The sequence below is a fragment of the Podarcis erhardii genome (genome assembly GCF_964252035.2).
Source record: "Podarcis erhardii genome assembly, chromosome: Z".
Classification (NCBI taxonomy): Eukaryota; Metazoa; Chordata; class Lepidosauria; order Squamata; family Lacertidae; genus Podarcis; species Podarcis erhardii.
The window spans coordinates 37,526,993-37,541,804 of NC_138504.1; the positions used below are offsets into that span (position 1 = coordinate 37,526,993).

The window sequence follows — 14,812 nt, forward strand, 5'->3', positions numbered from 1 at the left end:
CCTGCCCCTTCTCCCATTCCTTACCTCCAAACTTGCTTGGAAAGCACTGCTCATGATCTGGTCATGGGGCCCTGAGCGATACAACAAAGCCAAGTGGATGTAGAAAAAAGACAGGTATGTGGCTACTGGGAGGATCACAAGGGCCAGACCTCTGGCTAGCAAGTGGCACAGCAGGGACATCTAGGAGGAAAGAGGAAACACCCCCCTAAAAAAGGTTGCTTTTCACACCTAGAAACAAGAATGGACAACTCAGAAGAGCCCTATGGGATGTGACTGAAGGCCTATCTCATTCCAGCTTCCTCTTTCCCATATGCCTCCAGTACATGCACAGGCTGGGCAGGAAGGCAATAGCCCCTCTCCCATTTCTGTTCTGCAGTAACTGGAGTCTGGAGGTAATACCAGCGGCCATGGATAGCCTTATCCTACATGAATTTGTTGCTTTTAATTATTTACTTGTGTTTTAATTTTGCTTTTTACTCTGTGAACCGCCCTGAGATCTTGGGAGCGGTATATAAATTTTAATAAATAAATAAGTCAAATCTCATTTTGAGGCTGTGAAAGCTGGTGGTCATTGCGACACAGGATGGATTTGGTTCCCTGAGTGAATTTCTTTCCAAAGTGGCCCTGGAAACTTTAACAAGTGTGTGTGTGTGTGTGTGTGTGTGTGTGTGTTTAAAATCACAATGCTGTTCACGCTTTCTGTCATGTTTTGTATAACTGTTGTTTTAAATTGTGTGTTGTTCTAACACTTTGATGCCTGCTCTCCTTGAGTTCCTTTGGAAGAAAGGTCAGGATACAAATTTAATAAATAAAAATTAAATTTATTCATTTGATTTGATTTGATAAATAAATAAAAATAACACCAAACTTTCATGGCCATTGGCTATACTGACTGAGGCTGATGGGAGTTACAGTTCAACTACATTTGGAGGGCCCCATATTGGCTATTCCTGTTCTAAAGGCGAGCAACGCATACACAAGGCACTTTGCTACTTACATTGGGCAAGTTCTGGTCGCCGATCAGTTGCCAGGAGTGGACTCCTGCAATGGCCAAAAGCAGGATGTACGTGAAGAGGCCCATATATTTCACCCTGTGAATGCAGCAATCAATCAATAAATAGCAATGAAACCACTCAGACCTACCAAAATGTAAATTATTTAAAATGTATGAAATGTTCCCAAACAGAGCAGAGCTGAATTCAGACCTTTTAAAGGTCACTAACAATCTAAGATTAAAGTCCAAGAGAACCGTCTCCTGTGTAAGTCCCTGGAAAATGAATGGAAGATGTATGCAAGAACATTTCTTGACATTTGTCATGCTCCTGCCTGTTCAGGAAGAGCCTTTGAATTTATGCCAAATTAGTCCCACAGGCAGCAATCTAGGATATGCTTCAGTTACCTGTCTCTTCAATGTGAACAGCTAGAAATTACGGTACTTGCAACTGTGCCTCAGGCTGGGGAACAGCTCTGTGAAAAAGGGAAACGGTTGTGTTTGCACATAGCACTAAGCTATGGTTTAGCATTACAAAGAGGAGACTTAGGCTTGTGTGCAACCATCCCAACCTCCAACTCTGCCACAAGGGATGTTTAAAAGCTTCTGCTTCTGCTTTGTTGCTGTTGTTGTTTAGTCGTGTCTGACTCTTCATGACCCCATGGACCAGAGCACGCCAGGCACTCCTGTCTTCCACTGCCTCCTGCAGTTTGGTCAAAGCTTTATAAAGCTTCTGTTTTAGACTAACCTAAAACCTAAACTGAACCCAGGCATAGATGTCAATAGAGTATGTTGTAGTAAAATAATCTTGATCCATTCCAAGAAATCCTGTAGCATGTTGCCTATCAATTGCATACAAAAAGAAAAGTTATGTGGGGACTCTGTCAAAGGAATCATTGAATACATTGCCAAAGCTTCAACTATCTGTGACATGGCCTCTCCATAAGCAATCGTTTATAAAGCTGGCTTGTTTTCAATAATGGTGGTTAAGATTAGGCACAGTTTAGAGAGCAGATGTAATGTTAAACTGTGGTTGATCTAAAATATAACTGGAAACTTGCTGAGGTCCCAGAAGAGAGGGGACAGCATGTGAGCACAAGGTTTATAATAGATTGTTCTCCTAACATTAAATGAGGCCACTGTTTGCCTTCCAAATGGGTTAGAAAACCTTTTTTTTTTTTAAATCAGGCCACTGACATTTCTCCATAAAGGAATCTACCCCATCCCCCTCTCCCCAATTTTTGATGGCCGATATATTTTCAAGTTATTGTTTTCTGTTTTTATTGCCTTTACATTATTTTAATTCCTCATCCTGCTCTTGTAAGCTGCTTTATAAAGAAATGCTGTAAAATTGGCATATAAATATTTAACAAAAAACAAACAAAGCAAAGCGAAACACACAACCATAAATAAGGAATTCAGGAATCATCACAAGGCAGGAAATTTAAGATAAACCCTACTCAGAACAACTTGGGAGAGAATTATTGTACAATAGAAAAAGGAGACAGAGAAAAAAAATGAATGCTTACCCAATTGCACAGGAGCAACAAAGTCCTGTGAGCAAGAGCCAGAACCACCATCTTGCGGAAAAGGGGCTTGAATAAGAAAGACAACATTAAAACACACACACACACACACACACACACATATAAATATATAATAGGCAAACAGTTAAACCCATCACAATTAACTGCTTCTGAATAAGTGCTTGATGAAATGCAAACGTCTGCGGCTGCTGTGCAATTTTGGGCACTCTGGCTAATATCAGCTCTCCTGGACCACCACTGAGTGGCAAAGCATCTGCATTGGGTGCAGAAGGTCCTGAGTTCAATGCCCAGCATTTCCAGGTAAGGCTAGGAATGTCCCCAGTGAAGAATTCCTGGAGAGCCACTGCTGCCCGTCAGCACAGACAATACTGAGCTAAAAGGGTGGAAGGTATGACTTTGTATAAGGCTGCTTTCTATATTCTTGGAAAGGGCCATAGCTCAGTGGAAGAGCATCTGCGTTGCATGCAGAAGATCCCTGCATGCAGAAGGTTCAATCCTGGTTGGCATCTCCTGGTATTTTGTTGTTTTCATTTCTATACCACTTTATATTTTTAAGGGGGTGGATCTCAAAGCGGTTTACAACCCACCTTAAAACACCAAATGAAACAATCCAGAATAAAACATTGCTGAAGCAAGTCAAGTATACACTGAAAGCAATATAATTAACAGGAAACTAAAATATCACCTTAAAAGATTTCAAAACAAAACATTACAAAAGATGTCAACACACAGAATAGAATCATAAAGTGGGAAGGGACCCCAAGGGTCATCAAATCCAACTCCCTGCAATGCAAGAATCTCAGCCAGATCATGCATGCCAGGTTACTCCTTTAACGCAGCAAAGTCAACCCCAACAGTTTTTGTTTTATCTTAAACATTTCAAAAGAAAACATTGCTAAAGGAAGTCAGATATAAAATACACATTTAAAACAGCGTAATTAGCAAGTGAACAAAATAATTATCATAAGCACAGAACATATCTGCTGTTGCTGCTGCCATTCTGCCATTGGTAGTTCACGGCAGGCAGCGGCTGTGGAAGCTCAGGCTCAATGACCTGGGTCTCCATGAAGAGACAGCCAAGATGGTCTCTGGCCTCTTCTGTAGACTCAGCTTTTGTAGCTAGGTAGGGCAGGGAGGGATCCTTGCCTGGAATCCTGGAGAGTTGCTGCCAGCCACTGTAGGCAGTAGATGAACCTAAGGTCTGTCTTAGTGTAAAGCAGCTCCTTATGTTCCTAGTCTAGCTTGCACACCCAGCATAGTCTACATAGGTGTCAGTCATGTCCATCAGACAAACACAGGCACAGTGGCCAAGTGGGCAATGAAGGCCAGGATATACTTTTTTAAGAAATAAGTTAGAGACAGAAGTAATTAAACACATCCTCAGGCTAGAAACCTGACCGGATGAATAAAATGAATTTGAGTGTCAATTCAGTCCCTCCACACCCCTCCAGTCAATGCTCAGGAACCACACAGAACCCTTCTAAGCAAGGCAAGATATCCATTGCTATATATGTATTTATATGCAACAGCAATTAGCACAAATTAAAAACCTCAAGATGTGCACACCAGCCCAGTTTGCGCCAGTGTGTCCCAGCTTATGAAGCCAAGATATGCACCAGCTTCACTTTGCTCTTCTCTTTGCCAGGGAAAGGAACTAGGAATCCACAGCTACTCCTTGCTTTTACAATTGGCTTAAAAAATCCCATCTAACTCAGAAAGCTTCAACCAAAGTCTCCACTTTTTCTGGTTGGATCTGCCAACAATGGTCACTATATGTCTCACTGTCAAATTATTTTACTTTATTTACTGAAAAGAATTCTGTGCCACCTTTTACCTTTGCTTTTGCGAATTGTAGAACTTCAGATAAGATAAAACTGCCAGCAGGATGAAAAAGATTAAAATGGACTCCAGTAGCATCAGCCTGGACTGAGTGATCAGGGAGTTCTCTGTTAGGAAATGAGGACGAAGAGAGAACACCTTAGCTGGAATAAAAATGATTGACCCTCACTCAAAAGTGGTGAAAACAAGTCAAAATGTGTCTTTAAATCTGGGGAAATGAAGCATTCCAAGAACCCGATGCTCTAAACTGGACAACATGATGCCCTCCAGATGTTGTTGGACTCCCAGTTCCCATGATTCTCCACCACTGGCCATGCTACCTGGAGCTGATGGGAGTTGGAGACCAACAACATCTGGAAGGCATGTCATTGGCTACCCCTGCTCTAAACACACAGTCCACATATTGTTAAGGTATCCCAAATATAGAACACCCTCTTCAGACATGTTTGATCAGGCACCAGGAAAACACTGGCTTGGGATTCCTGTCATCCCAAACTACTGGCTATGCTGGGGATAATGGGAGATGTAGTAATCTGCCTTACATGCAGGTGATTCTAGCTTCAATCCCCGGCATCTCCAGGTAGAGCTGGGAATCATCCTGTGCCTGAAACCATGGAGAGCTGCTGCCAGTCCACGTAGACAGTACTGAGCTACATGAACCAAAGGCAGCTCCCTATGCTCCAGAACCAGTCTAGTACAGAGGCTGCAGTGTCAGATTAGGACCTGGAAGACCAAGGTTCATATCCCCCACTCAGCCATGAAGCTCACTGGGTGACTCTGGGCCAGTCACTGCCTCTCAGCCTAACCTACCTGACAGGGTTGTTGTAAGGATTAAATGAGGAGGGGGAGAACTATGTACACCACTTTGAGCTCCTTGGAGATAAAGGCAGAATATAAATAAGTAAATACCATGTGGGCTACCCTTGATTATGACTGTAGCTTGCATACAGAAATCAAAGCTCTGTGAAAACCTACAAGTTTGAGCATGAGTAAAGAGCTCTGAGCATAAACAAAGAGTGGTAGAGCATCAGCTTTGCATGCAGAAGGTTCCGGGTTCAATCTCTGGCATCTCCAGGTAGGGCAGCTTGAAATTCTGAAGAGCTGCTACCAGTCAATGTTTACAACACTGAGCTACATGGACCAAACGGTCTGACTCTGTATAAGGCAGCTTACAAAGTATGCATACTTTCTAGGGATGGTGACCAGCACCCAATAAAGAGAATAGCTGAAGGGGGAAATTCCTTACCCAGCAGAAACAGCAGGGCAGCTCCAAAAGCAACAAAGTGTGAGTAATGCAGTTCCACAAGGATCTGGTATGCCAGAGGAACACACAAGGCGCCAGCCAAGGCTGGTAGCAGCCGCAGGGCCCAAACTGGCACAGTGGGATTGTATTCTGAAACAGAGCAGGACACAAGCAAGAGTCAGGAATTACTGAGCACCACATGGCCATCTGCCACATGGCCATGGATTGGACAGCAACCACCACCATCCCCAGCTAACACAGCTGCTTTTGGACCACAACTCCCACCATCCCCAGCCAGTGACACAAGGGCTGATGGGAATGCAACTGTGCTGGTTGGGGTCATTTATTTATTTATTTCATTAAATCCATATGGCACAAATTTTCAAACAACAACTGCTTGAGGTTTACAAAAAGAATAAAACAATAACACTATCGATAAAACAGTTTAAAATAGTTATTTGAAACATTCAAAGAATAATTAAAATGATTACTGTATTTTTCGTCCCATAGGATGCTCTGTCCCATAGGACGCACCTAGTTTTTTGGGGGGGAAATAAAGGGGAAAAAATTTCCTTTATTTCCCCCCAAAAGCAGGTCGGGGAAACCGAACCAGGTCGAGGAATGGCGCTGCCCCTCCCTGCTGTCCCCCGAGCTTGTGGGGCTGGCCGATGTCTGCCTCAGGCGGCAGGCTGCTATCCGCAGCGTGGGGAGCCCTGCGGGGAACTCCTGCAGGGCTCCCCATGCTGCGGATGTCTGTCCAGTGCGCAGGGCGCTCTGCTTCAGGGCGCCCCGCCCGCCGGGTGGCAGGCTGCTATCCGCAGTGTGGGAAACCCTGCGGGGAACTCCTGCAGGGCTCCCCACACTGCGGATGTCTGCCCGGCGCGCGGGGTGCTCTGCTTCAGGCCGCCCCACCCGCCGGGTGGCAGGCTGCTATCCGCAGTGTGGGGAACCCTGCGGGGAACTCCTGCAGGGCTCCCCACGCTGCAGATGTCTGTCCGGCGCACGGGGCGCTCTGCTTCAGGGCGCGGCAGGCTGCTATCTGCAGCGTGGGGAGCCCTGCGGAGAACTCCCGCAGGGCTGCCTAGGCTGCGGATGTCTTCCTGAAGCCTGGAGAGTGAGAGGGGTCGGTGCGCATCGACCCCTCTCGCTCTCCAAGCTTCAGCGAAAGCCTGCATTCGCCCCATAGGACGCACCCAGATTTCCCCTTCATTTTTGGACGGGGAAAAGTGCGTCCTATAGGGCAAAAAATACGGTAGCTAAAAACAGATTTAAATTTGCATTAGCATTCTACATATCTAGTTAATGGAACTTGCAGGTGGCAACATCTGGAAGAAACTTTGTTGTTGCGGAAGGGTGTGCTAAAAAGAACAAGCTTAAACTTCATACCTAGTATTTTGGGCTGTATCCAATGCTGGTCCTACTCAGAGCACAGCCATTGAAGTTGCTGTTCCCGAGTTAGTCACACCCATCAATTTCAGTGGTTTTACTGATACTGCATACAACTCACTGCCTTTTGCTCACAATTAGGACTGAACAGAAAGGTTCCCTTCCTGAGATATCTCTGTCACTGAGCTCTCCTTCACTTGAGGTTTTTAAACAGAGGTTAGATGGCTGTATTTCAGGGATTCATAAATTGTGATTCCTGCATTGTAGGGGGTTGGACAAGATGATCCTTGAGATCTCTTCCAACCCTACTATGCTACTACATCCAGCTCCCATTCAAGAGTGCCTGCAGATGAACTGCTTTGGAAGCACACCTGAAAGACGTGCATCTTCCTCCACAAAATCTGAGGGACGGGACAGCAGCTGTTCTTCTGGTTCAGTGCAAAAACACTTTTAAAAAATCAACTAGCTACTCCAGAAGCAGTTCTACCCCCTTCTCAGAGCCAGGCTGCACAGAGTGTTGATTAACTGGAGCATGTCAATCATGAAGCAACTTCCCCCTCATACTTTCAAAATTAGGCTGTGCACAATCCTGGTGAGGCCCTTATGTCAATCAGGAGATAACCCTGGCCTCTTATCAGAGTATATTTCAAAGTTTAAAAGAACAGTTGTCAGAGGCTGCAAGGGGTGGGGGAGAAGGCAAAGATGTACTTTCAACCCAGAGGCTGAGGGGTAGGAGAACATAACTTTTCGACAACTGGAAGAAACAACCCTATACCTGTTCCTCTTTCAGGTGTGTCTGTTGGTAACTCAAACGAAAAAGCTATTGCTTTCTTTTTTGAGATGTACCCTTCCACAAAAGGAATTAACTTCCAGCTAGCTCAGACATACTATGATGAACCACATACACCTCTTACCTGCACCAATTCTGTTCCACAAGAAATTGCCATCAAACCCACCCAAGTAACCTAAAATGGAAGGGAGGAAAGAGGATTTCAGCCACACACACATATACAAAGGTTACAATCCTGAAAATACTTATGCTAGGGAAACAATGGTACTTGCTTTTGATGCATAAGAGGGCACTATTAAAGAGCGTGCATAAGTCACTGGGTGTTTGGTGTAAAATTGTGTAAAGTGGCAATTCAACAGAGCCCAAACTATTTTAGAATCAAACAGACCAGTCATATATATCAGTATATTGGTTTCCATGCAAGTTTTCTCTCTCTCTCTCTCTCTCATATTATTCATAACAAAGGGAACACTTTTCTAGAAACTGGGTATATAGATATAGATGGTTTGGATTCACTATTTGGTGTTCTGCTTTTTTGTTTTATGAAGAGCAGTAGAAGCAGCACATGGAGAGGTATGGATAATCATAAGAATATTAAGAAAATAAGATGGGCCCTGCTGGATCGGGCCAGTAGCCCAACTATTCCAGCAGCCTGTCCTCACAGTGCCTAACCAGTTGCCCCCACAGGAAACCTGCAAGCAGGACCAGGGTGCAACAACACTCCTCCCACCCGCGATATTCAGAGGCGTGTTGCCTCCTACAGTACATCACAATGGCTAGTAACCCTTGATAGCCTTATCCTCCATGGTTTGTTTAATCCTTCTTCAAAGACATCCAAACTGATGGACATCACTACATTTCATGGGAGCAAATTTCATACCTTAACTATGCATGGTGTTAAAGAGGTCCCTCCCCTTTCATCCATTCTGAATCTTCCATCAGTTAGCTTCTAAACCTGTAACGCTGTTCCCTTGTGCTGAACCTTCACAACTATTTTTCTCATGGCAAAGGAGAAATGAATACGGGCTCAATGAGATTCATCCCTACCTCCAAAGGCCAGAAGCAGGTGACCAAATGGTGGGCCACTGTCATCCACAAAGAAGATCCGCTTCATATATAGAGAGAGGAACTGGCCATAGTAAACTTCGTCAAAGCTGAAAGGCCACAAGCAAGCAGAAAGCACATGAACTTCTCAGTAGCTGGGCAAGGAACTGGGTTGTCAGTGTACATGACTGTGAGTTTTGCAGCAATCTCAGCAAAGGACAACAAATTTGCTGGCAGGAGGCCCCAGGCTCAGTCCCTGGTATCTCCAGGTAGGGATGAGAGAGACTCATGTTTAAACCCTGGGCAGCTGCTGCCAGTTAGTATGCACAGTAACCAAGTTAGATGGACCAATGGTCTGACTTGGTACAGGGCAGCTTACTATGTTTTAGGAAGGGCAGTAGCTCAGTAATTGTTTGCTTTGCATGCACAATGCCCTAGGGTCATTCCCCGGCATCTCTAGGTAGTGATGGGAGAGACTCCCATCTGAAATACAGCAGACACACTGCTGAGCTAGATGCGTCAGTGGTCTGACATACAAAGCAACCTCCTATGTAATGTTCTATTTGACTGGGTAGGCTGCAAATTGCAGAGGAAGAAAATCCTGGAGAAGATGGAAGGTGGGGCAGTATAACCTAGGCTGCAGATTTAGGATGTCATTATTAAAGGATAGGAACCCGCCTGTTATTCAGTTGATTTATTTTATTTATTCACTCAGTAAAATATGTTTAGTCTGCCTTTCAACTTCAGTGGTGGCCTCCACAGAATGTGACACAAAGGGCAAAACAAAACAACTGAGTTGGATCTTGGGGTGCAGGAGAACCACTGTCATTAAATATATATATAAACAACCAAAGAATTCGCTTACACCACAGCACGAGGGTAGGACAGGGCCCACAACCGGCTTAATAATCCCACCACAGTCAAAACCACCAGATTCATGTTGATCTGCACGGAAAATACAATTGGGTGCTTCAGGAATTCTAGCATCTTGTCCGGCAGTTTTGTCAAGTCTAAAAGTAAAGAGAGCTGTTGTCATTATTTAAAAGAATATCGTTCCAGAAGGGGGAGTGGGGAACCTGAAGTCCAGGGACCAAATGCAGCCCTTGAAGCTTGTCTTCCTGGTCTCAGGATTTCTCCAAGTCACACCTCCTCTCCAGGCTACATTTCATTTCACCATCCCTACTCTGTAATCTCCTTGGATGTTTTGGCCTTACTAGAATACGTCCTTGAAAAGTTATGCCTCTTTCTTGCCCAGGTGTGTGTGTGTGTGTAGAAACCTATGCTTTTCCATGAGTCACAGCCTCCGGACTGTCCACCCATAAAAGCAGCTTACTAGAAAAAGGCAGATATGATGCAGGCATCTGTGAATGGATGCTTTGGGCTCACCTTTTAATTCATTAAATCTGCAATCCATAAGCATCACTTAATTCAGTGGGCTCACTCTTTAGTAAATATGCACAGGAGTGCACCCAAACCCTTTGACTGATAAAATAGTATTTTATGGTGCACAGAGTTTGGAAAATTGGGTAATAGTGAGCTAGATGGACTACTGGTTAGACTCTGAAGGCAGCTTTGTATCTCTGACATCATCTTCTCCCTTATTTTTTTCAGCCCAGGTCATTCTTTTTATTCTGAGTAGGCCCTCCTGAAATTAAATTAGTCATGCCCATTCATTTCAATGGGTCTACTATGACCATAGCTGTCAACCTTCCCTTTTTTGTGGGAAATTCCCTTATTCCAGTGCCGTTTCCCGCTGCTATCCCGGATTGTTTGATATCCCGTAGACTGTTCCTGGGACAGGTAAGGCTACTGATCCCTTATTTTCGAGGCTGCTTATCCCTTATTTTCAAATCTGAAAGTTGACAGCTATGACTATGACTAACACGGGATATAGTATACAGTCCACACACACAAACACCCCAACAGGTGCATCTTTTATGCAAATTTATGGCCCTAAGCAAAAGACACCTCCTACTTCAGGGTTTCCCAAACTTGGGTCTCCAGCTGTTTTTGGACTGCAATTCACATCATCCCTGACCATTGGTCCTACTAGCTTAGGATGATGGGAGTTGTAGTCTCAAAACAGCTGGAGACCCAACTTTGGAAAACCCTTCCCTTACTTCTCTGTTCCCTCAGCATCAAATATATTCTGCAGCTGGACAAGGAGGCTCTACTTAAATCTTTCCTCTTGCCTGAAGTGGCCTCCTCCCTATGTCCCCCTCCCAGATTAACCTCCCTTTCCCCTCCACGTGCGTCGCTTTCCCTTCGTTACCCCTCACCCGCGCGCATTTTATTTTTTAAAAACCGCATTTCTCGCCCCCGATCAGCCCCTCAGTGAAGCAGGACACGACTGTGCGCCTAAGAAAAGGCTCGTTTATATCTAAGCATCTTTTAACCCCGCCCCTCCCCAATCAAGACGAAGTATGGAAATTTAATTTCACCCACACAAAGTCAGCAAGTTGCTACCTTTTCTTCCTTCCTCTCTCCGCTCTTTCCCGCCCCTCACCCTTCCCCCCCCCGCGCAAGAAATGCGACCGTCCTCCTGCCTTTACTGTACTGATGAAGCGGAGCCTGGGCCGTACCACTTTTAATAAAAGGGAGGGGGGCACGAGAGACGGCTCCCTTCCATCAGGAAAGCTACCAAGGAGGACGCGAGGCAGGATGTGACGTCACCAGCACTACCCCGAGGTGGGCGGGATGAGAGGCAAAGGGCGGCTGTTTCCATAGCAACCCAGAGATACGTCCTAATATGCCTTCTGCGCAGAAGTTGCGCATTTCCCAAAGATTCATGCGAACTGTAGTTTATTAGAGTACGTGGGAATCGTTGCTCCGTTAGAAAGGAACTACAGTTCCCATGATCCTCCGGAGGGCGGGGATTCATGCTCTTTAAATGTATGGCATGGATCTCGCCTGTAAACATTAGGGTCAGATTCCCCAAGCTTGATTAAACGGCTGCTGCTTGTATTTAGATCCCGTGGAAATCAATGGGACAAATTAGTCATGACGCCATCCCATTGATTTCAGTGGGGCTCAAAATAAACCCAGCTTAGCTGTATCCCCATGAAATTCTTCTCAAGAGCAGAACTACTGACATTTATCAAACGTCGAGTTTGTCATCATGTCCATCAATTTCGGTGGGTTTACTCTTCGGAAGACGGGGATTTAGGAAGCGCTGCAAGAGGCGCCGCAACAATGGATCCAGAAGGGAAGGCCGAGGGAGGGTCGCCCCGAAATTTGGTGTTGCACAGGGCAGCCGTTTCCACTCTGAGGCAGTAATGTTTCTGATACCAGTTGCCTGAAATTGCAGAACGGAAGTGCTCTCGTACTCCGATCTTGATCTGCTGGCCTGAGAACAGGATACATGTCTTTATGGTCTGGACCTGAAGGCTATGATGATGTTCATCCCACCAGATATAGGGAAGAGCCTGTGGAGGATGCTGAGATTCTTCCATTGCTGGGGGGTTGGACTCGATGGCCCTTGGGGTCCCTTTCAACTCTACGGTTCTACTATGCAAGCATTTTGAAGCAAAATAGGGAGTGCAAAATGCCTGCTGTTGTTTGTGAAAGCTTGACAGATTAGTGATGTGTATAATGTGCAGCCTCATACTGCAACATGGTTTGAATCAAGAAAGTAGGGCTTGAGTCAGCACTGAGGTAACTGAGCATGTGCCGACGGCCATGAGCAGAGAACAAAGAAATGTAACAGCAAAAGAATGTAATTCAGATTTTTCAGTTTATAGAAAAGGACTGGGATTCTCTGTTTAGAGAGTGTCTCCGTCTTATTAGAATCCTTCTATGGGGCTGTCCTTTGCTGCAGCAGCGAATAAACAGGGTGCCTAGCTGGGTGCCTTGCTTCTTGTATCTCGTGGTTGCATCTTTTTTAAAATCCTACCTGGGAACAAACACCTACATTGTGGGGGGTTAGACTAGATGACCATCAGGGTCCCTTCCAACTCCACAGTTCTGTGATTCTAGTTAACTCGAACAGGAGGCAGTAATGACCACCAACCAGGATGGCTTTGAGAAAGGAATGGAGAAATTCATGCAGAAGGCTATCAAAACCTACTAGCCACGATGGTTTTGCCCTGCCTCCATGATTGGAAGGCAGTAATGCTCCTGAATACCAGTTGCTGGAAACTACCGAGGAGTGCTCCTGTGCTTGGGTGCTGCTTGTGAGTTTCCCACCGACATCTGGTTGACCACTATGAGAACAAAGTGCTGGATTAGATGGGCCACTGGCCTAATGAAGCAGGCTGTTGTGTTCTTGTAAAATTTACCTTTGGTCTGATACAGCAGAGCTCATACGGTCTGACCCACCTGTTAACCATGAACATGTGCTAATGCTGACAAGCGCACCATGGGGTTTTTTAAGGTTGTTTTTTTTTATTTAAATAAGGAGAATTCTTTCATATGGAAAGAGCTAATACAATCACATATTTGAAAGGAGAAACCATAGGAACTGAAATCAAGAAGAGGAAAGAGAGAGCTCGTTGCTGCCACCAGCCTGGCGATTTCTGTCATCAGAGACATCCAGTCCATGTTAAAAAGTTGTCCCAGAAAGGTTTTTTTTTAAGGGGGGGGGGGAAACCACGTCGAACATTAAAAGATATTTTAAGTTGTCAGTTGTCATTTCAAATATATGGTCTACATGAAAAGACAAATAGAAGGAAAGGCCCAAAAAAGAAAAAAAAGTTTTACTGTACAGTTTGTGAGGTTAAAAGGAGTACAATACCCTCTTTCAGAAACGACAAATGCAATTTATACAGGACAAGGGGCATGGGGTGGGTGGGGAACTTGCTGCTTAAGAAATGTCTCAACATGCCAAAGCGAGTACCACACTGCTATTGCAATTCCCACATAACTATTCAGATGGTTACATCTTGTAGAAAAAAACCACTGGACACAAGTAGGTCTTAAGTTACAAGCATACTATATCCTAAAATAGGACCCAGACCAGTTTCATTCTTCCCACACCTAACAGTTCCACTGCTTCAAAATGATTTGTTCATCTCATTTGATGAACCATGACATTAAGATGATTCTGCTTCATCTCATGAGCTTGTTTATCCATCCACACTCCCAATGGAAAAGGAGTTGCATCTTTGCATAAAATCAGAGGCTAACCATCACCACCACCCTGCAAGCAACTCAAAGGAGATGCAAGGGGTCCTTGCTGGAAGTTTGGGTGCAGCTGCCAGTTTAAAACAAAGAAAAAGGAGGCAACAGCTTAACTGCAAATCTATTCTTTTAAAAGTATAGCAAAAGGGGAGGAGAATTACATCAGTTTGGAGCAGTCTTTCAAGAGGGGCAGAGGGAGGTATGCTTTAACACAATGAGTGGGCAGGGCCACAAACATAAATGAAATTCAGCAGGCAGAGAATTGTGTGGCTGCTGTTCTCATGCTGTGCAGGAGCTAGCCACGGATTATTCAACTTAAGGACTGCTTCACTTGAACCTGTGCAACTTCACCTTTAATTTTAGAGGGATATGCTGCAGCCTTTTCTCTGCTCCACAACTGGCCACAAACCGTGGCATGAAAAGTAGCTAAGAACTCACAAGAGGGTTTTCAGGAGAAGGGAACCACTGCACAACGCAATGGAGGCGTAGAATCGAACACTATTTACACGTGACCGTAGCCGTAATAAAGCCTGCAGCTATGCCAGCTGGTTGGAAAACACAGTGATGCATCAGCTGCCATTGGGCTTACATGGCTGCCCCTTCTGCATCAGCCTCAGGAGCAAGACAATCCTGTCTCTGAGTGAAACATCTGCCGGAAGTAGAGGATGCATGCAGAGTCAGTTCCGGTGATAGGGGAGACTGAGGCAAAGCCCAGTCTTCTCTTCTATTGAATGGCGACAAAAATTACCCAGTTTGTGGAAGAGGAGCCCACTCACAGAGGATATCTCATCCACAACTGGTTTATTTCCATGGGTCAGCTGCCAGCACTATCACCAGAACTGACAAAGTCGCTG

The 14,812-nt window shown here is 45.0% G+C and overlaps 1 protein-coding gene across 4 annotated transcripts in view; it reads right to left on the bottom strand.

The window, feature by feature from the left end:
- Positions 1–11,956, bottom strand: part of POMT1 (protein O-mannosyltransferase 1) — a 29,604-nt gene extending 17,648 nt beyond the window's left edge. Inside the window, exons 1-9 of one of the 4 annotated variants that reach the window (XM_081848408.1) lie at positions 11,933–11,956; positions 9,706–9,850; positions 8,844–8,950; positions 7,921–7,971; positions 5,624–5,770; positions 4,373–4,484; positions 2,521–2,586; positions 998–1,091; positions 25–180 (exon numbers count right to left, since the gene is read on the bottom strand). In XM_081848408.1, the coding sequence (XP_081704534.1) occupies positions 25–180; positions 998–1,091; positions 2,521–2,586; positions 4,373–4,484; positions 5,624–5,770; positions 7,921–7,971; positions 8,844–8,950; positions 9,706–9,827 (855 nt within the window). In that variant the 5' untranslated portion in view covers positions 9,828–9,850; positions 11,933–11,956. The other 3 variants (XM_081848411.1, XM_081848409.1, XM_081848410.1) reach the window with 3 other exon arrangements.
- Positions 11,957–14,812: the final 2,856 nt, after the last annotated feature.